This window comes from Misgurnus anguillicaudatus, chromosome 3 (assembly GCF_027580225.2).
Source record: "Misgurnus anguillicaudatus chromosome 3, ASM2758022v2, whole genome shotgun sequence".
In the NCBI taxonomy this organism is placed as follows: Eukaryota; Metazoa; Chordata; class Actinopteri; order Cypriniformes; family Cobitidae; genus Misgurnus; species Misgurnus anguillicaudatus.
Window position 1 is genome coordinate 17,039,327 of NC_073339.2, and position 24,159 is coordinate 17,063,485.

Genomic DNA, 24,159 nt, shown 5'->3' on the forward strand with positions numbered 1-24,159 from the left:
GCACATGCATCCATCATTAAAGTAACCAACAGATTAAGTGGATTCTTTAAGGGAAAACTCCACAGTTTTTCAATATTTTACTATGTTTTTACCTCAGCTTAGATGAATTAACATATACCTATCTTTTTTTAATGCGTGCACTTAAAGTGTATGTTGCAGGTTAACCACCACTGTCGATTAATGGGTACATAAATCACTCAAGATATGTGTATAATTTTTAAAATGTCTCAAAAATGGTCTTAAAGACCACTTTTTTTACGTTTTTGGTACTAACGGTTTTTTTTAACGCAATTCTGCGATGACGTCACGTTGGGGAGAAGTGGAGAAAGACTCAGCCAGAGCCATAGAGATAGATGAGACATTTATTGCTGTTTAATACTTACGTATATAATTTGGAAATCATATATACATCGTAGGAAATATATAATGTGTTATACTGCAAAGTTACCTTGCTAATTATTATTTATGATATATGTGGAGATAAATAAAACTTCGCAAATCTGCTGATTTGATCCATTCATGTCCTGACCACCAGGCTAGAGATTTTTAAACATCCTTAATCCACACTTACTAGTCTATCAAATAATATCTCAAATATATTGTTTTGTGAAATAAAAGGATGCTTTGTTATATTGTTTATGCGATTATAACGAATCACACGATCATTTTATACGCATCAGCAGCTGCAGCACACTCGGATCCGACCGCATACATACTGTAATAAACAGGCGTTCGGCGGCTTTTTACATCACGACAGGCTAAGCCATTTGAGGAGGAACCGCTCATTGATCACCATATTTTTATAAATCCTGTACATGTTTGGACCTGCCGAACAGGTTGAGCACTTTTATGTACTTTATTGAGCAGAGAGGCTGCCTGCACAGTTTGACCAGCGGGCTGCGGGAACCGGCGCACATCACCCCGCCAGACGGTGTTGCTAATATAACTCGAAATGTATAACTATTATCAGATCGGCCCGGGAAAGTCCCGACTCTCTCGATTGCCATTCCGCTACTGGCTGTAAGAAAGTGAGTGCGTTTGGGTCGCTGGTCCCCGCGAACAGACGTGACGTGCTTCACTCACCTTCCAGGATTAGAGACATGCTGCCAAAACTGTTTGCGCTGAAGATCGCATAAAGTTACACCCATTTCAGGCAGGATCATGGACCCCCTCAAGCCAGCATGAACGAGTATGTTAATTGTTTGTTTACTTTCTACACGAAGATATGCTAACCTTATGCTATCTGGCTGTCTGCCTATCTCTCTATACTAGCCTATCCATCTGTCTATCCATCTGTCTATCCATCTGTCTATCCATCTATCTATCTATCTATCTATCTATCTATCTATCTATCTATCTATCTATCTATCTATCTATCTATCTATCTATCTATCTATCTATCTATCTATCTATCTATCTATCTATCTATCTATCTATCTATCTATCTATCTATCTATCTATCTATCTATCTATCTATCTATCTATCTATCTATGTATGTATCTATCTATCTATGTATGTATGTATGTATGTATGTATTTATCTATTATCTGCGCTATCAGAACTGTACTTTACTCGTCTTTCTATAGTCATTCTCAATGCTCTCAAGGCGGCTTTGGTCAATTCTCTCCCCAGCGTGACGTCATACAGTGCGTTGTGAGGGAAAGGAGAATCATTGCAAATTGCTGTACTTTTTCATACTTTTTCGGGTTTTGTGATACCCAACAACATAAAATACAATGGATAACAGTTTAAATGTTTATTATCAACAAGCAAATTGCACAAATCCGTTGAAAAATTTTACCTGCAAAACGCCCTTTAATCTTTGTACAGCGCATCGTGAATGTGTTAGTATTTAGCCTAGCCCCATTCATTCCTTAGCATCCAAACAGGGATGAATTTAGAAGCCACCAAAAACTTTCCTATTTAAGGTTACACAAGTAAGTATAGTGGCACAAAATAAAACGTGGCAATTTTTTTAAGCGGCTAAAAATGAGAACTATATTTTATGGCGCAAGTATGTTTGCACTTAGTTTGCAGCACTTCGACCTCGGCGCGAGTATGTAGTTCAGTTTGGTTTTGTTCAGTTCCTATATTGGCATTGCATAACTACAACCGAATGCTTTGTTTTGTTGGGTTATTCTTATAATATACAAAACCATGACTTCATATGTTGGTGTATGAATGTGTGCCTTATTTGTGTGAACAGAGCAACAGTACATCAGTGATATACTGCAGTACATCGAACACGGGGACCCTCAGATCAGAGGGGCCACAGCCATCCTCTGTGGTGCTTTAATCCAAGCCATCCAACTAAAGACACGATACAACACAGAGACGTGGCTGTCTCAGATCCACAGCATCACAGGTCAGAAGTTCAACATGAATCACATCAAGCGGTGCAAATCAATAAATCGGCCACAAGATCAAATTCTCTTTTTTTCTCAGGAAACTCTTTGTCAATCGAAGACTTTGTGCCTTTGCTGCAGCGCAGTCTGAAAGATGAATCATCGGTCACATGTAAAATGGGATGTGCTGCTGTTAGGGTGAGAACACACACACATACCTAAATGAACAGCATGAATGGCATCAGTTTTGTGTGGTTATTTTAATGGTTTGTTTGTTTGTTTGCAGCACTGTATAATGGCGCTGTGTAATGGCAGTCACAGTGAACTTGGTTTGCAGCTTCTCATTGACCTCTTGACCTTAAAAGATTGCTCTTATTGGCTGGTCCGCACTGAGCTGCTTGAGACGCTTGCTGAGATTGACTTCAGGTGAGAGTCGAGTGAATGAATTTGGAAAACAAATATTATGAGAGCATTGTGATATATGATAAGGAAGATATTTTGATAAATAATGGTAAACACACAGTTGATGGTACCCATTAAACACCATCATATTTGTTTTCCTACTATGGAAGTCAATGGTTACAATCAGTTGTGTGCTTACCATCATTTATCAAATATCTTCTTTTGCATTAATCAGAAAAAAGAAATTCATACAGGAGGATGAGAAAATAATGACAGATTATTCATTTTTAGGTTAACTATCCCTTTAACTCTTTCGCCGCCAGCATTTTTTAAAAAAGTTGCCAGCCAGCGCCAGCGTTTTTCATAATTTTCACAAAAGTTGAATGCCTTCCAGAAAATGTTCTTCTTTAAATATATAAAAATACAATATACCAAATGAAAGAACAGACATTTCATCCTACCTTCAGTAGTTCTTTTGTAATCAGTTTTTGAATATGAGTAGGTTTCTGCAAAAACACCACATTTTGATAAAAAAGCAGAGATAATTTCATTTTTGTGACGGACTTTTCATAGAGATCCCATTCAGAGCGATCTTTAAAACAGACACGGACATGCAGCTGCTTGCCATAGGGTAATACTTCCGGGTTTAAAAGTTGCGGAAGAATAATAGCGGTATTGCGGAAAGCCGGAAATACTCGTCATTGGCAGGGAAGCGTTTTCCCTTGATTGACAAGATATCTCGTCAATGGCGGCGAAAGAGTTAATCATTTAATTGGAAATTGTTATATATTCAGTAGGTGGCTACAGTCTACAATTTATTTTTTGTGTATTATATCATAACACAAACACTGTGCCATCAGGTATACATGTCTATATGGACAATGAGACAGTCTTTATAAGCAGTGAATTTGAAGTAAATCTTTTGCTGTTTTTTGTGTGGCAGGTTAGTAAGTTTTTTGGAGAGAAAAACTGAGAAGTTGCATAAAGGAGAGCATCACTACACTGGGGTAAGATCAAGGAATAATTTGGCATATATTTAATAAATTGTGTGATTATTAGCGCTGTCAAAAAGAAAATAAATCTTTTTATAAAAGTTTGTGTTTACATAATATATTTGTGTGTGTAGTGTGTGTAATTATTATGTATATATATAAATACACACATACATGTATAAATGTAAGAATTTTATTTATGCATATTTTTTATTTATATATTATTATACATTTACATGCTTATATAAGCAAGTAAATGTTTCTTAAATGCATACATGCAGGTGTGTGTATTTATATATACAAAATAATAACATGCAGTGCACACACACATATTATGTAGAAAAAAGCTTTTATTTTGTATCTTTTGCCATCCCTAGTTATAATAAGTGAAGTTCAAGTGACTAGAAACCAAATACATCACAATTTAGTGCAGAGTGAAAATCTTTTGTCATAAAATAAGTCTGTCTCTTTATTTTTTTAATTAATGTGCTTAAAATAGACATTTTTTTTTTAAATTTTCCAGGTCCCATAGAGTTAAACATTTGATTCTTACTGTTTTGGAATCCATTCAGCTGATCTCCGGGTCTGGCGCTACCATTTTTAGCATAGCTAGCGCCAGACCCGGAGATCGGCTGAATGGATTCCAAAACTGTAAAAATCAAATGTTTAACTCTAGGGGACCTGGAAAATTAGCATATTTAAAAAAAAAGTGGAATGTTGCTTTAACCTAACATTACAAGCATCAGGGTTCCAATAGTTGTGGAAAACTAAACATATCAAGAATTTTTAAGATTGTGGTTTTGCGTTATCATTATTTAAACGGTGTGGAAACTCTGAATGGATTTGTAAAAACGCAATTAGGAATAATAGATATTGTTTTGGAGTTAAAATAAACTTGTTTTATAGAATTCTCCTATATTTTAAACAATTTTGTTTTTTAAAATCAGTTGTTGAGACTCCAGGATCGAGTGGTAAATGATGTTGTGCTGTACCTGTTGGGCGACGATGACCCACGAGTAAGACATGTGGCAGCAAACACCATCAGCAGGTATTAATGCATTCTCTATGTCTGACTGAACAACTCTCAGACCCTGTTTACACCTGGAATTAAGATGCGTTTTGTTCGATCGGATCACAAGTGAACGACGCTTAATACAGGTGTAAACGGGGTGTAAAATGTTTTGTGATTGTCCACTTTCAACCACATTCAGAGGTCGTCGAAAACGCATTCCTCACTTCTAGCGCAAACCCACAGTGTTCTGCGGGGCCTTGATGATGTCGCTGAAAGTATAGCGGCTACTCTCCTGTTTCTCTTTTGTTTTATTTTGTGAATGTGTGAAAGCTGTGTGAGCTTAATTCATCCATTGATCTGAAATATCTGAGAAAAGCCCTTACTAATACACGTGCAGCATGTTTGCCAACACCACAAGCAGCGGTACTTTGATGTAAGCACATGGACTGGTGTAAACAGGGCACCAGATACATATTTTGAGTCTGATGGATACTTTGATTTGATATATCTCTCTTCAGGCTGGTGTCCAGATTGTTTTACGACTGTGACCAAGCTCAGTCGGATCCGGTCGTGGCTATAGCCCGAGATCAGAGCAGCTGGTACCTACAGCTGCTGATGCACGAGACCCAACCGCCATCACAGTTCACTGTCAGCACCATCACGCGGTAAAGTATTACACTGCCACAGTACTCCTTACGTGACTCTATCTGTATGTACATGTCATTACAAATTTCAGAGTTATTGTTTATCAGGCAGCTTTCATGTTTATAAATACACTGATGTATACTTTGTACCCATATAATATTTGAAATGTTATGCTTCACTGCAGGACGTACAGGGGATACAGTCTGTGTCAGAGCACACCGGACGTGACCATTGACAACAACCTGTCACGGGTCATCACAGCCATATCTCACGCCCTCACCTCTTCTACTTCCAGAGCCATGACTGTAAGTGCCTCACCTTAAGTGGGTCCACTTATGGCGCTTTTCCATTGCATAGTACCCCGCGGTTTGGGTCGGGTCAGTTTCTTTTGGGGGCTTTTCCACTGGGTGTAGCGTAGTAACCGCTACCTTTTTTTAGTACCACCTAAGTCGGGGTTCCAAGCGACCCGAGCTGATGCCAAAACACTGTAGATCACTGATTGGTCTGAGAGAATCGTCACTACCAGTGCCATTGCTATAATGTAAAAGATTAGCTTTACCTTCATGCTAGCTTGCGCTGTCTCGAGTAAACCTGTTGTCATCTGTGCTTTGCTGTAAGTTCCCAAACTCCCTTTTAGCGATGAAAAACATCCACAGGTTGAGAATCAGGAACACCATTACCTTTTTTCCAGACTTGCAGTTTGTGGCAGCACATCAGTGTCGTGCACATCAGTATATATCCTTAAATGCAACTTAAGTGAGGCTCAGCGGAGCGCGGTGACTGACGCCGCAGGTGTTTGTACAGAAACTGTCATGTGAGACAGAGGTAGTGATAAACACAATGTGCAAACAACTATTTGTGGTGGTCAGTTTTAATTTTGAAGAAATAAATAAATGAAGAGAAATAAATGAATGTATGTGGATGTATAGCATTCCAACAACACTCTCACCTGTATGATGTCACAGCAGTAGTCAGCGCAAATATAATGACACGTCTATAATCGATCCCACACCAAAGTGTTACTAAACTCGATGGAAAAAGTGATTCGAGTCATTTTGGGTCGGGTACATTTCTTTGGACCCGAGAAGACCTTTATGGCACCTCTAACCTTTTATGTTTCCTGGTTTTTGGGCATTTGGGATATGCTTCTAAGATAATATTAAAGATTAAATGTGTATGTCTGTTGAGAACAGAGAAACTGATAGATATTAACTAGGGGTGTAACGATTCATCGTGCAAATGCGCGTTTTCTCAATTAATGAATTTGAATGAATTACGGTGAAATCCAGGCACATCCGAACACCAGGGGGCGCTCCCGTGCAGAAATTCCCTTTGTGCCACACAAGAAGTAGCATTACAAACGCTATTCCAGGAAATGTCTACACATGAATATTTATACGCTGTTCTTCAAATTGTTTCAGGTATTTTCATGATAATAAAGAATATTTTGAATGAGTTTGTTTAACGAGTGTTGCTTTTTTAAATGCACATTATAAACGACTCCGACTCATAATGATTTTAGATTGATAAGGACTTCCTACTGACCAAATGCCGTAATACAGGCACAAGCTGTGCATAAAACAAAGAATCGCAGCCTTGCGATTCAGAATCGATTTCAGACAGGCATTTTTAATGAGGACCGCGATTGAATCGTGATTGAATCGTTACATCCCTAATATTAACTACACTAACTAATATAAATGAGCATTATATTGCCTCTTCCAATGATTGCAAACATTATTTTTGCAGTTTTGTACTGTTAAGGAACAAAAATCACTGCTTGATTTGCGATGTGTCTGATTTTGACGCAGTTCAAAATGTTTTTCCTTAATTTGTCTCTAGTTTGGGTGTTGTGAGGCTCTGTGCCTTTTATCCAGCACATTCCCAGTGTGCACCTGGAGCACCGGCTGGCACTGTGGCTTTGTGAGCTCCTCTGGCTTTCATCTCAATCGATCCAGCCAGCACCGCAGCCGAGGACGCACCTTGAGGTACATCATCCACACACCCCCTTACTAACTATACATTGCAGCTAGTATTCATAATTATAAAATGTAGTCACGATCATGTAATAAATGTGCTGCGCCTTAATAATACCTTTCAATGGTTTCTCTCTAGCCTTTCTCAATCTGGCAGTAATGAGGACGTGCGCAGGTCTTTGACGGTAGGCGTGGCCAATATGGTTCTGTCCCTCCTCTCTTCCGCATGGTTCCCCCTTGATCTCTCCGCCCATCAGTCTGCTCTGCTCCTGGCCGGAAACCTTCTTGCAGGTACAGATTTAGACTTGCCGTCACGGTTTAAGTGATATTTTCGTGCCCATCTGTACTACTATGAATTGTTTTGTTGCAGCTGTTGCACCAAAGTGCATGAAGAGCCCGTGGGCGGGTGAGGAGGAGACTAACCCCGCCCCCTCCAAGCAGGAAGAGGCGTGGCCTGCTCTTAACGACCGCGCTCTTGTTGCTATGGTGGAGCAGTTGTTTTCACACCTGCTGAAGATCCTCAACATCTGCTCCCATGTGTTGGAAGATACACCTCCAGGTCCTGCTGTCAAGGTATGAATGAATCCTGATTACAGTAATGACTTTATTTATATTTAATATTGATTGTATTGATCCTACAGTTAAAATTCATTACTGTTAACCTTTCCTTCAGGCAACTTTACCCTCATTGTCCAACACACCATCTCTTAGTCCGATCAGACGTAAGGGTAAAGAGAAAGACATGACAGAGCAGAGCTCCACCCCCATGAGCCCAAAGAAGGGAGGAGAGACCAATACAGGTACAGTTCCGACTACAGTGCCACCTTTTGACCATACAGATAAAAAATAGTGCATGGAGACAAGCAAGATATCATGGTGCTTATTAATTATTAAAGGGATAGTTCACCCAAAAATGAAAATAATGTCATTAATGACTTACCCCCATGTTGTTACAAACTCTTAAGACCTCCGTTCACCTTCGGAACACAGTTTAAGATGTTTTATATTTAACCCGAGAGCTTGTTGACCCTTTATTGAAAATCTATGTACGGTATACTGTCCATGTCCAGAAAGGTAATAAAAACATTACCAAAGTAGTCCATGTGACATCAGTGGGTCAGTTAGAATGTGTTAAAGCATTGAAAATACATTTTGGTCCAAAAATAACAAAACGACTTTATTTAGCATTGTCTTCTCTTCCACATCTGTTGTGAAGCGCTTGTGCGAGACTAAAGTCACGTGACTGCAGTGACCCAGCTGACGTGTTATCCTCAGACATGTTTGCGAAGTTTTTTTTTTCAAACTTACAGCAAGCGTCTCCCTCAGACTGTAAACGAAGCCCGGGTGCAGAAAAAACAGCTGGGCGCACCAGATTACACGTCAGCCGTGTCGTATGTCATCCGCGTCACTGCAGTCACGTGACTTTAGTCTTGCGCATACGCTTCACAACAAATGCGGAAGAAAAGAGAGTGCTGAATAAAGTCGTAGTTTTTGTTATTTTTTGACCAAAATGTATTTTCGATGCTTCAACACATTTTAACGGACCCACTGATGTCACATGGACTACTTTAACTCTTTCACCGCCAGCGTTTTTAAAAAAAGTTGCCAGCCAGCGCCAGCGTTTTTCATGATTTTCACAAAAGTTTAATGCCTTCCAGAAAATGTTCTTCTTCAAATATATAAACATACAATATACCAAATGAAAGAACAGACCCTCTGCTTTCAAACAAAAAAAACCCGTCTCATGCTACCTTTAGTAGTTCTTTTGTAATCAGCTTTTGAATATGGGTAGGTTTCTGCAAAAACACCACATTTTGAGCAAAAAGCAGAGATAATTCAATTTTTGTGACGGACTTTTCATAGAGATCCCATTCAGAGCAATCTTTAAAACGGACACGAACATGCAGCAGCTTGCCATAGGGCAATACTTCCGGGTTTAAAAAGTTGCGGAAGGGCGCCACCTAGTGGATAATAGCGGTATTGCGGAAAGACGGATTGGCGGGGAAGCGTTTTCTCTTAATTGACGAGATATCTCGTTAATGGCGGGGAAAGAGTTAATAATGCTTTTATTACCTTTCTGGACATGGACAGTATACCGTACATAGATTTCCAAAGAAGGGTCAACAAGCTCTCTGACTAAATATAAAACATCTTAAACTGTGTTCCAAAGATGAGTTTTGACATTAATGACATTAATAATTAATGACATTATTTTTATTTTTGGGTGAACTATCCCTTTAATATTCATGGTTTCTCTGTGTTTTTAAACAGGCAGAGCAGCAGACAGCACAGCGACCACAGTGGTTAACAAATCCACTACTCTGGGCAGCTTTTATCACCTCCCTACGTATCTAAAGCTTTATGATGCCCTGAGAGCTACACATGCCAACTTCAAAGTCAGTCTGAATCTCTTTAGCTCATTTTGTTTTGGATTATTTACTAGGGCTGTGTATCGGCAACAATTTCCCGATACGATACGTATCCCGATACAAGGGTCCCGATACGATGCGCATCACGATACAAGACTATTCTGAATTACATTTTTTGCAGTTTTACAAAGACAGTGCCTTACTCTAGGCATTATATTTGTCTCTCACTTAATTATTCTATATCTATGAATATATCTATAAACATGCAGTCAGAGTTAATACTATTTAGTAGAAATCAGATTATTAATGTGACAGCTATAGTTTGAAGTAGTTCTGTAGGCTATCTCATCTCTAGACATACACTTTTCACATGGAAATCTTTGTCGTGTTTCTTCTCAAATGTGTTAGTACTGTTTTATAAGAGAGTGTCTAATAAAGCCCTTTGCAGTAGTATAGGCTAAGACATCAGCGTTTTCATACTGAACTCATTGATTTTAAATACCCGCGCGCTATGCAGACACATGCGCCAGCGAGACAGACATGCAAAGTGAAAGTATACCCCACTACCTTTAACTCTACGTACTCCACGGGACAGATGCGTCCTTTCCATATGCATCACGGATCAACAGCGATTCATCACGTTACTTTCAAAGGTGCGTCCGAATCGATACGGAAGGTGCTGTATCGATGCACGCATCGCCAGGCGTCCATGACGATGTATCGTCGTATCGATATTTTGAACACAGCACTATTATTTACAGAGATGTATAAAGTACTAGGGACCCAGACTTGAGTAAAAGTACAAGTGCTCTATCAAAAAAGTGACTTGAGTAGAAGTTGAAGTGCTCTTTAAGCACAGCACTTAAGTGGAAGTACTAAAGTATTAAACATTTTTTGTACTTAAGTATTGCAAGTAGTTTATTTTAAAATATACTACTCAAGTACTGAAAGTAAAAGTACAAGTATTGTGTAATGTAGTTATTAAAGAAAACAATCAAAAGTTTGAATATAATTTTGTTTATTGTAAGGACACTCACTATTCCTTTGGCTGTAGCAGGATTACAAGGGCAGGAATGTTCAGATTAATTCAGATTAATTTAACTGATATGGCGATAGAGAATTCAGAATTAATTAAATATTAGTCGATAAAATGGTAATAGGTAAAGGTAAAGGTGTTTCAATGTATTTAGGTTTCCTTCTTCGCGCACACTCGCCCTTTCTCGCGCACTTTGGCTCCCTCTTCGCTTCATATTTGTCCACAACCGTGGCTCATATTTGAGAGTGAGAGGGAGGGAGGGGTCCGCCCTTCACTTTCTCCAATTGGTTTAGACCACGATGTGTGTGTGTGTGTGTGTTTCTAATGTGTATCACCGCTCCGGCAGTGATAATGTGGGTTTGGAATGATTTGTTACATTTTTGTAACGAGTAACGATGCAGCACATAAAAAATGTATCTGAGTAAAAGTATTATACTCATAGAAAATATGTACTGAAGTAAAAGTGGAAGTAGGAGAAAAAAATAACACTTCAGTAGAGTACAGATACTGTCTTTTAGTACTTAAGTATAGTAGTGTAGTAGTTCTACTTCGTTACGATACATCTCTGATTATTTAATAATCCATGTTGTATTTTAAGTAAATTCTGTTGTATTTAATAAGCACATGGATATAATCTAGATTGTCTTTCTTATAATATTGTTTTGCTTCCCAAGGTGACATTAGACCTCCACAATACCAATGAGAAGTTTGGGAGTTTCTTGAGGTCAGTGCTTGATGTCCTTTCCCAGGTTCTTGAGCTGGCCACCCTCAACGACATAGGCAAAGTATGACATTACATCTTCACATCAATGAACTGTAAAATACTTATTGTTCCAGTCCTCATCTTTCATTGGTTAGAACAACAGATAGTCCCGGCTCAAACTCATGGCATTGGTTGTTCTTATCTCAACGTTTTTTCTTAAACTTTAGCTTTTAACTCATTTGCCGCAAGCCTTTTTTTGAAAAATTGCCCGCCAACATTTTTTGTTATTTTCACAAGTTTTCGAAAAAAAATCTTCCAGGAAAATGTTCTTCTAAAAATGTATAAACTAGTGCTGGGAAAAGATTAATCGTTATTAATCGCAAACAAAATAAAAGTGCGTTTTTGACTAATACTTTTTTGTCTGTACTGTGTGTAATTATTATGTATGTTTAAACACACACACACACACACACACACACACACACACACACACACACACACACACACACACAAACACACACACACACACACCAGGCACGGATTAACGCACGGGCCTACTGGGCACTTGCCCAGGGCACTGGCCACCAGGGGGCCCTGTCAAATTTGCTGTGTCTATTCTTTTCAAATAAATATTTTTATTTTTATTTTATTTTCAGTAAAATTGTGTTAAATATTGAGGAATAATGTGTTTTTTGCAGTTGCAAAGTATTAACTAGTAAATAAATCAAATAAATATTTTTTATGTATTGCTGCGCTGTTGAGAGGGACATCTAGAGGCGAGTGAAAAGCATTGCGTAATATAAAAGTCACGCGTAGAAGACGGTTACTCAAAAACCAAAACAAAAATGAGTTTAAAACCACAACCAAGTGGATGAGTGATAAGAAAGCACAAAAAGGACAGCTTTTCATCACCTTGCCAGTCAGCAACTGTGAAGTAGAACGTTCATTTTCTCTAATGGCAAGAGTAAAAAACGAACTAAGAAGCAAAATGTGTCAAGGACGTCTAAATTCACTGTCTTTAATGGCCATTGAATGCGATATTGTGAGGGAACTGGATTTTGGACCAACTTTTTATTCTAAGATTTAAGGGGCTGGACACACACAAAGCTTTTACACTCGCGGCCAGCGCATGTTTTCAATTGATTCCAATTTTTCAAATAAGAATTTTCTCCTGTGATATGATTTGGAGAGGTGTGCCTGCCCGGTTGCATGAAACTCCTTAAAGCGTAACTAAACCCCTGGTCAGAGCCTGACTCCACCCACTGGCAATATTTGAAAAATGCAAGAAAAGTGGGCAGATCCCAACGGAGATAGAGGGGACGAACTAAGCTAGTACCAAGCATGTGGTGAGATCGTAACAAGGGTGTGGTGAGCTTGAACCTCCTTACATCATGAGTTACTTTTTGGACCCAACATCCAATAGGAAAATTCAACTGCAGTAGCCACCGTTTAACCTGAAGAGGGCAGCACTCAGACGTTTTTACACCATATATTGTAGTATTGAAACACTTTATATCCAAATGTCAAAAAACTTACTAAAATCGATGAACAGCACTAATAAAGCATCATTCTTACAGATTGTTAACTAAAAAAAGTTGGTTAAGGGTTTAGTTACTCTTTAAGTGAGGGTTTCCCTGAGGGAGAAAAAAATCTCTGAGGTAAGGCATTTATTTAAGAGCGTTGCAACAAAGGTCTTAACTGTCACCCTTACCTAAGTGTCTATTCTAAGTATTTTACAATAGTCTCTGCCAAAAGACAGCAGAGGAGGAGCGGTTGCTATAATTACAAAATCTCACAGCGTAAACAAATCAACGCACGCAGCTCAACAGACTGCGGATTTGTGTACAATGAAACATCGCAAATAACAGACTGTAAAGTGCCGCATGTTTAAAACCTGAAAGTAATTCAAACTGGAAACTGTTTAGATTGACGGACGATCAAACCGCTATTCTCCTAATAAATGCGCATCACTTTTCTCTAAGGGATTATTCCAATGTTAGAAATGCGCTTTGGTACTTCATTTTCTTAAATAACCATAAAATCAGCCATCGCGTGTGAGGTTAAGGGACCTGTTATATTCCCTTAAGTTTTAAGGGAAAATGGGACTTAAGGACTTTGTAGCAACGCATAACAGAACTTAAGGTAATACTTTAGCATTTAAGGGTAAATACTTATTGACAGCCTTAAGGTTCACTTAAGGTTTTTTCTTGCAACCCATTTTTTATTAAGAACACCCTTAACCTTATATTTAAGGGATTTCTTATCTTAAGGACTTTCATGCAACCGGGCTTTTTGATTGAGTATGTTGTACAGTATGTTGTCAGATAACTGGTGAGATATAAATAAACCAATTTGTGGTGTGAAAGTACAGAATATTGTGTGCATTCTCTCCCCGCGTATTAGTGCCATTGTTAATCTTGTAAAATGGGGCATACAGGCAGAGGCGAACCAACACTTGAGCCCTGTGCATACAGGTGCAACGCTGTTTCCCAAAAAATTGGTAAAGGGGGGCCTTTGAGACATCCGTGCCCAGGGCACATCATCGCCATAATCCGTCCCTGACACACACACACACACACACACACATACATATATACATTTCAGAAAATTTTTATTTATATATCCATTTTTATTGTTAATAGAATATATATATATATATATATATATATATATATATATATATATATATATATATATATATATATATATATATATATATATATATATATATATATATATATATATATATATATATAAATTACACACGGTACATATATTGGGCAAAAATGCACTTTTATTTTGTATGCTATTAATCGCGATACAAATATATCAAATGAAAAAACAGACCATGTGCTTTCAAACAAACAATAAACAAACAAACAAAGTGGGAAAAATGGTTTCATCCTATCTATATTTTTTTCTCTGCTTATAAACTCTCCTAAATATGGGTATTTTTCTTCAAATTTTTTTTTTTTTTTTTCAAAAAAAGCTGAAATAATTGCATTTTTGTAAAGAAATTTTGTTAGAGATCAGATTCAGAACGATTATCAAAACATAAACGCAGTGTAAAATGTATAAAAAAAAATGTGCTTTAGTTTTTTTTATAAATTAATGGATATTTGCGGTATTACAGATAACCCTAAAACCTCAATAGTAACAAGTTTTTTTTATACAAATGTTTTCTCTTAAATGACGAGATATCTTGTCAATGGCGGGGAAAGAGTTAATGGCATCTAGTGATCTAACTAAAAGTATGCTCTTTAAGAGTTTAGGAGTAAATTTAAAGCACAAACATTGACTCTCTTTGTATCTGTCCAGTGTGTTGAAGAGATCCTGGGTTACCTCAAGGCCTGTTTTTCACGGGAACCCACCATGGCCACTGTTTGTGTCCAACAGGTCAGACACGTGCACGTTTATCTTATTTTAATCACTGACATCAAGGTCAAAGGTTTCAATATGTGTTGTTTTTAGCTGTTGAAGGCATTGTTTGGGACCAATCTTGCATCTCAGTATGAGGGGTCCTCATCTAACCCGTGTCGGACCCAGGGCAAGGCCCTTCGGCTTAGCTCTAGCAGCATGAGGCCTGGCCTTTATCACTACTGCTTCATGGCTCCGTACACGCACTTTACCCAGGCCCTCGCAGACGCCAGTCTCCGAAACATGGTGCAGGCCGAACAAGAACAGGATGCCTCTGGGTATGTGACTATAGAGTCACTGTAGTATACTTGTGAAAGTAATTAAGAGGACTTTTGTGATTATATGTCTTTGTAATCCCGCAGGTGGTTTGATGTCATGCAAAAAGTGTCCAATCAGCTGAGGTCGAGCATTACCAATGTCACACGGCATCGAGGAGATAAGGTAACCTTGTACAGTAGATTAGGGTCTCCACAGTTTACACCTGACTCGTTCCTGCAGCACACTGAGTTTTGGTCCTGAACCGTGCACTTGTGTTTCAGAATGCGATTCACAATCACATCCGCTTGTTTGAGCCTTTGGTGATAAAGGCTTTGAAGCAGTACACCACCAGCACTTCAGTGGCCCTGCAGAGACAGGTACTGGATCTACTCGCCCAACTGGTGCAGCTGAGAGTCAACTACTGCCTGCTGGATTCAGATCAGGTGAGTCATTTAGAAATGTGAATGAAATTTTCAGACTTTTATTTGGTATTTTGGGTTAGTCTAGCAACAAAAACATTTGATTTTTGTTGTTTTAACAGGTGTTCATTGGTTTTGTGCTAAAGCAGTTTGAGTACATTGAAGTAGGGCAGTTCAGGTAAGACCTCATATACCAGCATGTGCTTCAATAGACACACTCATACCTCCCACTGTTGTAAGCACGGTCCTAAACAATGCGACTGATGTAGATCTGCCCGTGTTTATGTAGGGACTCGGAGGCAATCGTGCCCAACATTTTTTTCTTCCTGGTTCTGCTGTCATACGAGCGCTACCACTCCAAACAGATCATCAGCATCCCCAAGATCATTCAGCTCTGTGATGGCATTATGGCCAGTGGCAGGAAGGCGGTAACACACGGTGTGTAGGATCGCAATCATTAATGTATACGTATTTCTCATACATACTGTTGAGAAGTTTCATTCATCTCATCTTCATTTCCCAGCAATCCCTGCTCTGCAGCCCATTGTGCACGACCTGTTTGTCCTGCGGGGCTCCAATAAGGCGGATGCAGGGAAAGAGCTGGACATCCAAAAGGAAGTGGTGGTATCCATGCTGCTGCGTCTCATTCAACACCACCAGGTAACACCCCTCTCTGTGCTGACGCTGTGATGTTTTTGCAGTTTCTATCAAATAAATAAATGATGTTCTTTTGCTGCTCATGTTTTTGTAGGTGTTGGAGATGTTTATTCTGGTCCTACAGCAGTGCCATAAAGAGAACGAAGATAAGTGGAAGAGGCTTTCAAGACAGATCGCTGACATCATCCTGCCAATGATCGGCAAACAGCAGGTTTGCGTATCAAGGAATTGTTTATTCAGTTGGGTATATTCAGTTCTCAAATTTAGATTGTAATCATTGTAAATTGTCTTTGTGTTTGGCAGATGCACCTGGACTCCCATGAGGCATTGGGCGTGTTAAACACACTTTTTGAGTCTGTGGCTCCCTCCTCTCTACGGCCGGTGGACATGTTACTGAAGAGCATGTTCATCACACCGCCCACACTAGTGAGTACCCTTCGGTCGCATATTACCTGTTAGAAATCAAATAAAGAAGTGCTTATATTACACCTGTGTGTGTGTGTGTGTGTGTGTGTGTGTGTGTGTGTGTGTGTGTGTGTGTGTGTGTATATATTAATTTAGTATTATTAAATTTTAAACATGCTTTTGATGTATAGTCACAACCAGGGCCCTTTTCTAGAGTCTATGTTGCAAAATTTCAAGTTCCAAAAAGGTCCCAATAGAGGACCTTGGGGGATCCCTATCATCACTGGGCTCAAGACAATAACACCAAGTCATACCTGGCTTTGGTTTGTTGATGTCAAGTTGCTGTTGAAATAAAAATGATTAGTTGGGATGAGAAATGGCTGCCAAATAAGTGCCTCATTATGTCCCTGTGCTCTTCTGTAGGCATCAGTGGGCACACTGCAGCTGTGGGTATCCGGGATTCTCGCCGTCCTGCGTGTTCTCATCTCACAGTCCACAGAGGACATCATTCTGTCACGCATTCAGGAGCTTTCACTGTCGCCATACCTCCTCTCCTCTGCCACCATCCATCTTCTCCGTGACGATGACCCCTTACCCCCCGTGGCCCCACCCGCTACTACAGAAGAAGACAATGGGGAGCCTCAGCGCTTCCCTCCTGAGGAAACCTTTGCCAGGTAAGTACAGCTATATTTCTAAAAAATAACAGATGAGAAATCAAGTCTTTGTGTTTCCTATTTATGCCCTCTCTCTGTGTCTATCAGGTTCTTACTGCAGTTGGTGGGGGTGTTGCTGGATGATATAGCCAGTAAGCAGGTGAAGGTTGACATGAGTGAGCAACAGCACACGTTCTACTGTCAGCAGCTGGGCACGTTACTCATGTGTCTGATCCACATCTTTAAATCAGGTGCATGTTCTTATATCTTGTACCCAACTTATACAGACAGCCTATAGAGTATTTAGATTTTTAGGCTATATCTATGCATGCTTTAGATAAAATGTCCAAGTGTTATCTGCAAAGACTTTTTCTCAGAACTTTACTCTTCTTAGCTTCTTATCAGCTGGTTTTATTAAGAAAAAGTTACGTTAAAGGAACAGTATGTAAGAAATGTATATCAATTAATCATAAAATGGCCCTGATATGTCACTAGACATTAAGAAATCATCTTCATTTCAAATACTTATATCACTGACAACAGTGGTCTGGCCAGGATATTGTCATTTAAAAAGTGGAGTTGCAGCCCTCAACTGATGTTTACGTTGTCATTTTGTGTATTGGCCACCAGTTGTGTGATTGCAGTACCAGTTTTAGCCACAAGTTTTGTGATTGCAGTACCAGTTTTGGCCACAATCCTACATACTGTTCCTTTAAGAACTTATTAAGTTTTATTAACATACGCATGTGCTATCTTTCTTTAAAATAAACTCCTTTCTGCTCAATATGTTGTTATCTAATACAATGACATTATAGATTTAATAATTTCGCTTGCTTTCTGGAAAAGTTACTACATCTCCCATTATCCATCACTACCCTTCCCCTTTAGGAATGTTCCGGCGAATCACTGCGGCGGCCAGCAGACTGCTCAAGGCGGAGGGAGGAGAGGGGGGTAGTTTTTATACCCTCGATGGTCTGAACACCCTGGTGCTTCACCTCATCACCACACATCCATCTCTGGTCCTGCTCTGGTGTCAGGTCCTTCTCATCATCAACTACACCAACTACACCTGGTGGTCCGAAGTGCACCAGACCCCAAGGTCAGACTGCAACCTAATAAAAAATGCTGCCTGGTCCAAAACCAGCCCAAAATATAATTCTTGATAATGTTAGGAAATCTACTGCATGGTTAAATAACTAATTGCCCTGACATTGGTTGTGTGTGATTACATTGATAAGTTTGTTAAAGGGGCACTCCACCTTAAAAAAAAAAAAGGGTAATTGTTCAACTTCCCTAGAGCTAAACATTAGATTTGTACAGTTTTGGAATCCATTCAGCCGATCTCCGGGTCTGGCGGTACCACTTTTAGCATAGCTTAGCATAATCCATTGAATCTGATTAGACCATTAGCATCGCACTCAAAAATGATCAAAGAGTTTTGATATTTTTCCTGTTTAAAACTCTTCTGTAGTTACATCGTGTACTAAGACGACAGAAAATTAAAAGTTGCGATTTTTCTTGGAACTATACTCTCATTCTGGCGTAATAATCAAGGAATTTGCTGCTGTAACATGGCTGCAGGAGGCGCAATGATATTACACAGTGCGCCTCCTGCAGCCATGTTACAGCAGCAAAGTCCTTGATTATTACGCCAGAATGAGAGTATAGTTCCTAGCCATATCTGCCTAAAAAAATCACTTCTTTTAATTTTCTGTCGGTCTTTGGCTGCGTTTACACTTGGCATTAACATGCGACCTGTATCCGGATGTTGTCCACATACACATTGAAAAGACAAGTGTAAACGCGTTTGTGATCGGAATGTTATCCGATCTGAGGTAGTCGAGGACGCTTTGTGATCGGATCTCAGTGTAATGTAAACGCAAGTCAGCCATCGTATCTGCATTTACAGGTCAATGTCACACAAAACCCCGCCCACTATCATCTCCTCTCACTGACAGCTGTCAAAAATAAAGGTAGTTAGGTCATGGAGTGCAGGTGAGAGACGCACAAATTCATATTTGTGGAGCAATGCTAGCTACGCTTAAAAGTATCTCAATAAATCGATATACAAAGCATTTTAACACTGCTGACTGTATTTAAGTTATTCATTATGTTATATGTTACAACTATTCATAGAGAGATTTAATATTTAATGGCTGAATTCAGGATCATTATAATGTTTGAGTTTCCATGGCGACATATCAACGTGAATGTTCGCTTCTTTCTGGTCAATCGGCTGTTTCTGTCCCATTTAACACATTTTAAGTTACTTTAAAACACGAACAAACCATAATAACATTAACCAAATACATTTATTCAGTGTTGGTTTTGTGTAAAGTTACTTATATGTGTTTGTAAATTACATTACGTCTTACGCACTATGAACAGGAAATTGTTATCTCTTTTAATTAAATCATATTAAAATGACCAGAAAACATAACTGGGTGATTCTCACGAAACCATTGAAACACCACGGCACTAATGATTTTAGCTTTAAAATGTGTAATATAGTAACATTAAAAAGCATCAGAATTAACACAATACTGTGTTCTACCTTGCACAATGTGTGATTTCAACATAAGAATTTATAATTGTACATTTTATCTAATTTTCTGCTGAAATTCTCATTACCGCAATGTGTCCGGCTGTGTTTGAACATGCGTTAAGTTGTAATTTAATCAAATTAACACAAAAATATTAAGAAAAAAATAACTTTAGATGACAGAAAAAATATTTACTGAATATTCATGTATAATAATAATGAAAAAAATTAGGAAAATGATGTGTCCATGCCTGATGTTCTCATTCTCCACAACACTTTTTGAGAACAGTTTAAGCACACATACAGAATTTTAATAAAGTTTGATTTTGAGTGACCAAGCACATGGACCAGTTACTTCAAGATGGCTACCAGGTAAGATCATTTTTTTACAGTTAATTTGAAATATTGTCTTGTCATAATGCTTACACAACATTTTGATTATCATTACCGCAACAGATGCTTAGTAAATGTTAATTTAATTAATAGAAGCATAATACTTTGATTTTAAATGCATGTGCAGAATCTCCAAATTATGTTCTTTCAGGTTTGTCATGTCATTTAGAAAATATTTGAAAGTGTTGATGTTTTTTGACTGTTGCGGTAATGAGATTTTTTAGGGCTAATTTTTTAAATTATGTTACAAAAAGTGTTAAATGATAAGTAAAAGTTTACTCCAGACTTAGTTTTTCAATGTCTGGTGGGAAGAAAAGTAAATTTAAGCAATTTTTACATTTTCATGCTTGACATTTTTAAAACCAAGTTTTCGTGCGAATCACCCAACTAACAACAATTTATGGTTAAAATACAAATATAAATATACATATAAGTTCAGGCAGAGCCAAAAGCCCGTTATTAAGGCAGAACAAAACAGTGGAGTCGGTCATCATAATGTTTCACACGGATTTTGTTGTTGATGAAAAGCATGCGGGTGAAAGTCAAGTTCAGTTAAAGAAACTCAAACATTCATCCGCGGTGCGGACGCTGCAGATAAGATAAGGCTTTTAAAGATAAGACTTTTAAAGCTAAAAAATATAACGCTTAAAATGTGAACATGACGGTTGCTGGGGTTGCTAGTTATTCTCTGCTGTTGGCTTCTCAGTAGCACTGTACAATATGGGATTGCGGTTAGCGCGACAACCCCAAATCATGTGTAGTTAAAGACAGCTGTACCCATTTTGATTGACAGCTATTCATCCAGTGCGTCTCCTCCCGTACGGGATACGATCACACATCCGGATACAAAAGACATGTGGACAAATGTAAACGCGCCGTGTCCTAATATACTGATGATCCGATCTGCGTGATCGGATCACCGAGATCGCATATTAATGCAAAGTGTAAACCCAGCCTTAGTACACGATGTAACTACAGAAGAGTCAAGTTTTAAATAGGAAAAATAAAAACTCTGGTCATTTTTAAGCGTGATGCTAATGGTCTAATCAGATTCAGTGGATTCTGCTAAGCTATGCTAAAAGTGGTACCACCAGACACAGAGATCAACTGAATGGATTCCAAAACGGTAAAAATCAAATGTTTAACTCTAGAGGAGCTGGAAAATGAGCCTATTTTCAAAAAAAGTGGAGTAAGTAAAGCTTAAAAGTGCTACGTTTAGGAGGCAAAGTGAATCTGTTCTTGTTTAATTACATGTTACTTTCCCCCGAATCAACTTGTTTTTCCTCGAATAACTCCATTAGGAGAAATAGTCTGTCTAGCACTAAGCTGTTGAGCCCACATTCATCTGGAGAAGAGGAGAGGCCTGAGGGAAAACTAGCCATGTGTAACAGAGAGATCGTTCGGCGAGGAGCCCTTATCCTTTTCTGTGACTACGTGGTGAGATTTCTTATGCAACGTGTGATTATATTTAGGGACTTTTTTGAGTAGTTTGTAGCTTTATTTGGGTTGAAATATTACAGGAATTCGTTTAACATCACATCCTTTGCTTTTCCTGTGTCCTTTTCTCGGGTTGTCTCAGTGTCAAAACTTGCACGACTCCGAGCATCTGACGTGGCTGACGGTGAATCACGTGAGTGACCTGATCAGTCTTTCCCATGAGCCTCCAGTGCAGGATCTCATCAGCGCCGTGCACCGAAACTCTGCGGCCAGCGGCCTCTTCATACAGGCTATACAATCACGCTGTGACAACCTCTGTACTGTGTGTATACACTTATCAACACTAAGTATTTCTTTCATACTGATTGAATTTTCACTCATTTGTGATAAATGTGTAAATACGCAGCCTGTGATGCTGAAGAAGACCTTGCAGTGTTTGGAAGGAATTCATCTGAGTCAGTCTGGGGCTCTGCTCATGTTGTATGTGGACAAACTCCTTAACACACCGTTCCGTGTGCTGGCTCGCATGGTGGACACGCTCGCCTGCAGACGCGTGGAGATGCTGCTTGCCGAGACTCTACAGGTTAAACAAATAAATACACAAAAGTCCGTAATCAAACTTGCTGTATTTTTTGGAGCGTGAAATAATTCAGACCTTCTCTCATTGTAGAATAGTATAGCTCAGCTACCTTTGGAGGAGTTGGACAGAATTCAACAGTACCTGCAGACCAGTGGTCTTGCGCAAAGGTAAACCTTGGCATTGCTAGCGGCATGCTTTATCAACTGAGACACACGAACGGCTGTATGCATGTGATTTGCGCTTGTTAAATGTTCTTCTTTCTTCTGATGCCAGGCATCAGCGGTTCTACTCCCTGCTGGACAGGTTCAGAGCCACTGTTGCTGAAGATACCACAAGTCCTGCCGCCCCCATTACCTCACACCCACTGGATGGGAACCCACCCCCTCCTCCTGAAAGCGTTGAACCCAATAAGGTAGGACCAGGGTTACAGATCAGAAATTTGATGATAGTTTAACATTATATCATTGTCCTTTGATTTAATAATTTAGTAATAATATCATTTTCTATATGCAATAAGTAGTTATAACATATGTATTGATATATGTGTTCCAGGAGTGGTATGTCGAACTGGTAAAAGCTCAGTGTTGTTTAAGAGGTGAAGGAGCGCTATATGAAACCACAGAGCTGCTGACCAAACTTCCCCAATCAGATCTAAATGCCATAATGACCTGCAAGGTAAACACACACAAAACGCATATCTCTTAGATCCTTTTAATACCGCTTGTTAACCTCAGTTTCAAAATGTACATCAAAATGATTTCTTATTCTTTGCGGCACCACAATTAGAGTTAAATGGTGATAAACGTGACCACATTGTTTTTGTAGTACAAATATTAATGCGTTCCATGACGGCTTGAAAAGCTGCATACGCACTTAACTTTTAAGTCGTTTCTGTGTTGAGTCTGTGTGGGGTGTTGAGTCAGTATCTACTGTCTCTGTCCAAACTACCCTCTCATGCCCCTCTCTTTGATAAAATCTGGTTTTGTTTGGTTATCAGGTGTAAACAAGGCCTGTCTAATACACACTAATGTGTTATTTTACCTGCAGGACTTTAATCTGTCTCTGCTGGCATCGTGTCTGAGTGTTGGTGTACAGCGGATGTGTAAGGATCATGGGGCGGTTTTATTTGAAACTGCTCAGCAGGTGGCCTTTGAGCGATTGGCCGGTGTTATAGAGCTCCTCCCCTCCCCTCACCAACCTCTTCTCCCCTTATCCAAATCCTGTGAAGACTCCTACAGGGAGAAACTCAATCAGGTGTATGGTGAGTTACAATTAGTTTGTTCATTTATAAAAATTTAGTTGATTTGTTATTAAATAGTTTGTTCATTTATAAAATGTAGTCGATGTTTAGTCAATGATCGAGAGCATTTACTGTGATTGCAAATGCGTATGTCATAGGTGAGCCCGGGTTTTATCAGACTGTGTTGAGTCTGTGTGGGGTGTTGAGTCAGTATCTACTGTCTCTGTCCAAACTACCCTCATCCCTGAACATTCCCAAAGACAGAGAGACACTCATTGCCACCTTCAGCACCCTCGCCATAGAGGTAAGTGTGACTGATTACTGACTAAATACTACTGACTAATACTGACTGACTAAGGATAGGGACACACCATATACATATACACATATACATATATACATATATATACATAACTATATTATCAGTGGTGTATAAAGACCTTTTAAGGTTTTATTACCTTAGAATGATCCATTTTATCTACATACAGGTCGCGTTTTGTCCCTACATTGGCTCAGACGACGGCATGTTCGTCCTGTGGTGGCTACCAAATGCGTTTTGAAATTAAGGGGGTGCGCTGGTGGTTGCAATTCGCAATCTCACCACTAGATGCCGCAAATTTACACACACCATCTTTAAGTAGCATGTCTGTTCTGTGTCAGATGAGAAGCTAGGCAAA

General features: G+C 39.0%; 1 protein-coding gene across 5 annotated transcripts in view; it reads left to right on the forward strand.

The window, feature by feature from the left end:
* The window catches only part of htt (huntingtin), a 60,412-nt gene that overhangs the window by 18,836 nt on the left and 17,417 nt on the right, over positions 1 to 24,159 (forward strand). For all 5 annotated transcript variants that reach the window (XM_073862448.1, XM_073862449.1, XM_073862450.1 and 2 more), the window contains 33 exons: positions 2,208 to 2,366; positions 2,447 to 2,544; positions 2,633 to 2,772; positions 3,692 to 3,755; positions 4,688 to 4,788; positions 5,271 to 5,417; positions 5,582 to 5,702; positions 7,240 to 7,385; positions 7,513 to 7,664; positions 7,744 to 7,946; positions 8,047 to 8,173; positions 9,645 to 9,769; positions 11,453 to 11,563; positions 14,800 to 14,877; positions 14,953 to 15,176; positions 15,261 to 15,339; positions 15,438 to 15,599; positions 15,698 to 15,753; positions 15,865 to 16,013; positions 16,099 to 16,235; positions 16,327 to 16,443; positions 16,536 to 16,658; positions 17,061 to 17,311; positions 17,399 to 17,541; positions 18,179 to 18,389; positions 21,527 to 21,662; positions 21,805 to 21,984; positions 22,069 to 22,245; positions 22,333 to 22,409; positions 22,516 to 22,654; positions 22,795 to 22,917; positions 23,290 to 23,503; positions 23,641 to 23,786. In XM_073862448.1, the coding sequence (XP_073718549.1) occupies positions 2,208 to 2,366; positions 2,447 to 2,544; positions 2,633 to 2,772; positions 3,692 to 3,755; positions 4,688 to 4,788; positions 5,271 to 5,417; positions 5,582 to 5,702; positions 7,240 to 7,385; positions 7,513 to 7,664; positions 7,744 to 7,946; positions 8,047 to 8,173; positions 9,645 to 9,769; positions 11,453 to 11,563; positions 14,800 to 14,877; positions 14,953 to 15,176; positions 15,261 to 15,339; positions 15,438 to 15,599; positions 15,698 to 15,753; positions 15,865 to 16,013; positions 16,099 to 16,235; positions 16,327 to 16,443; positions 16,536 to 16,658; positions 17,061 to 17,311; positions 17,399 to 17,541; positions 18,179 to 18,389; positions 21,527 to 21,662; positions 21,805 to 21,984; positions 22,069 to 22,245; positions 22,333 to 22,409; positions 22,516 to 22,654; positions 22,795 to 22,917; positions 23,290 to 23,503; positions 23,641 to 23,786 (4,616 nt within the window). The remainder of the gene's footprint in view (positions 1 to 2,207; positions 2,367 to 2,446; positions 2,545 to 2,632; positions 2,773 to 3,691; positions 3,756 to 4,687; positions 4,789 to 5,270; positions 5,418 to 5,581; positions 5,703 to 7,239; positions 7,386 to 7,512; positions 7,665 to 7,743; positions 7,947 to 8,046; positions 8,174 to 9,644; positions 9,770 to 11,452; positions 11,564 to 14,799; positions 14,878 to 14,952; positions 15,177 to 15,260; positions 15,340 to 15,437; positions 15,600 to 15,697; positions 15,754 to 15,864; positions 16,014 to 16,098; positions 16,236 to 16,326; positions 16,444 to 16,535; positions 16,659 to 17,060; positions 17,312 to 17,398; positions 17,542 to 18,178; positions 18,390 to 21,526; positions 21,663 to 21,804; positions 21,985 to 22,068; positions 22,246 to 22,332; positions 22,410 to 22,515; positions 22,655 to 22,794; positions 22,918 to 23,289; positions 23,504 to 23,640; positions 23,787 to 24,159) is intronic.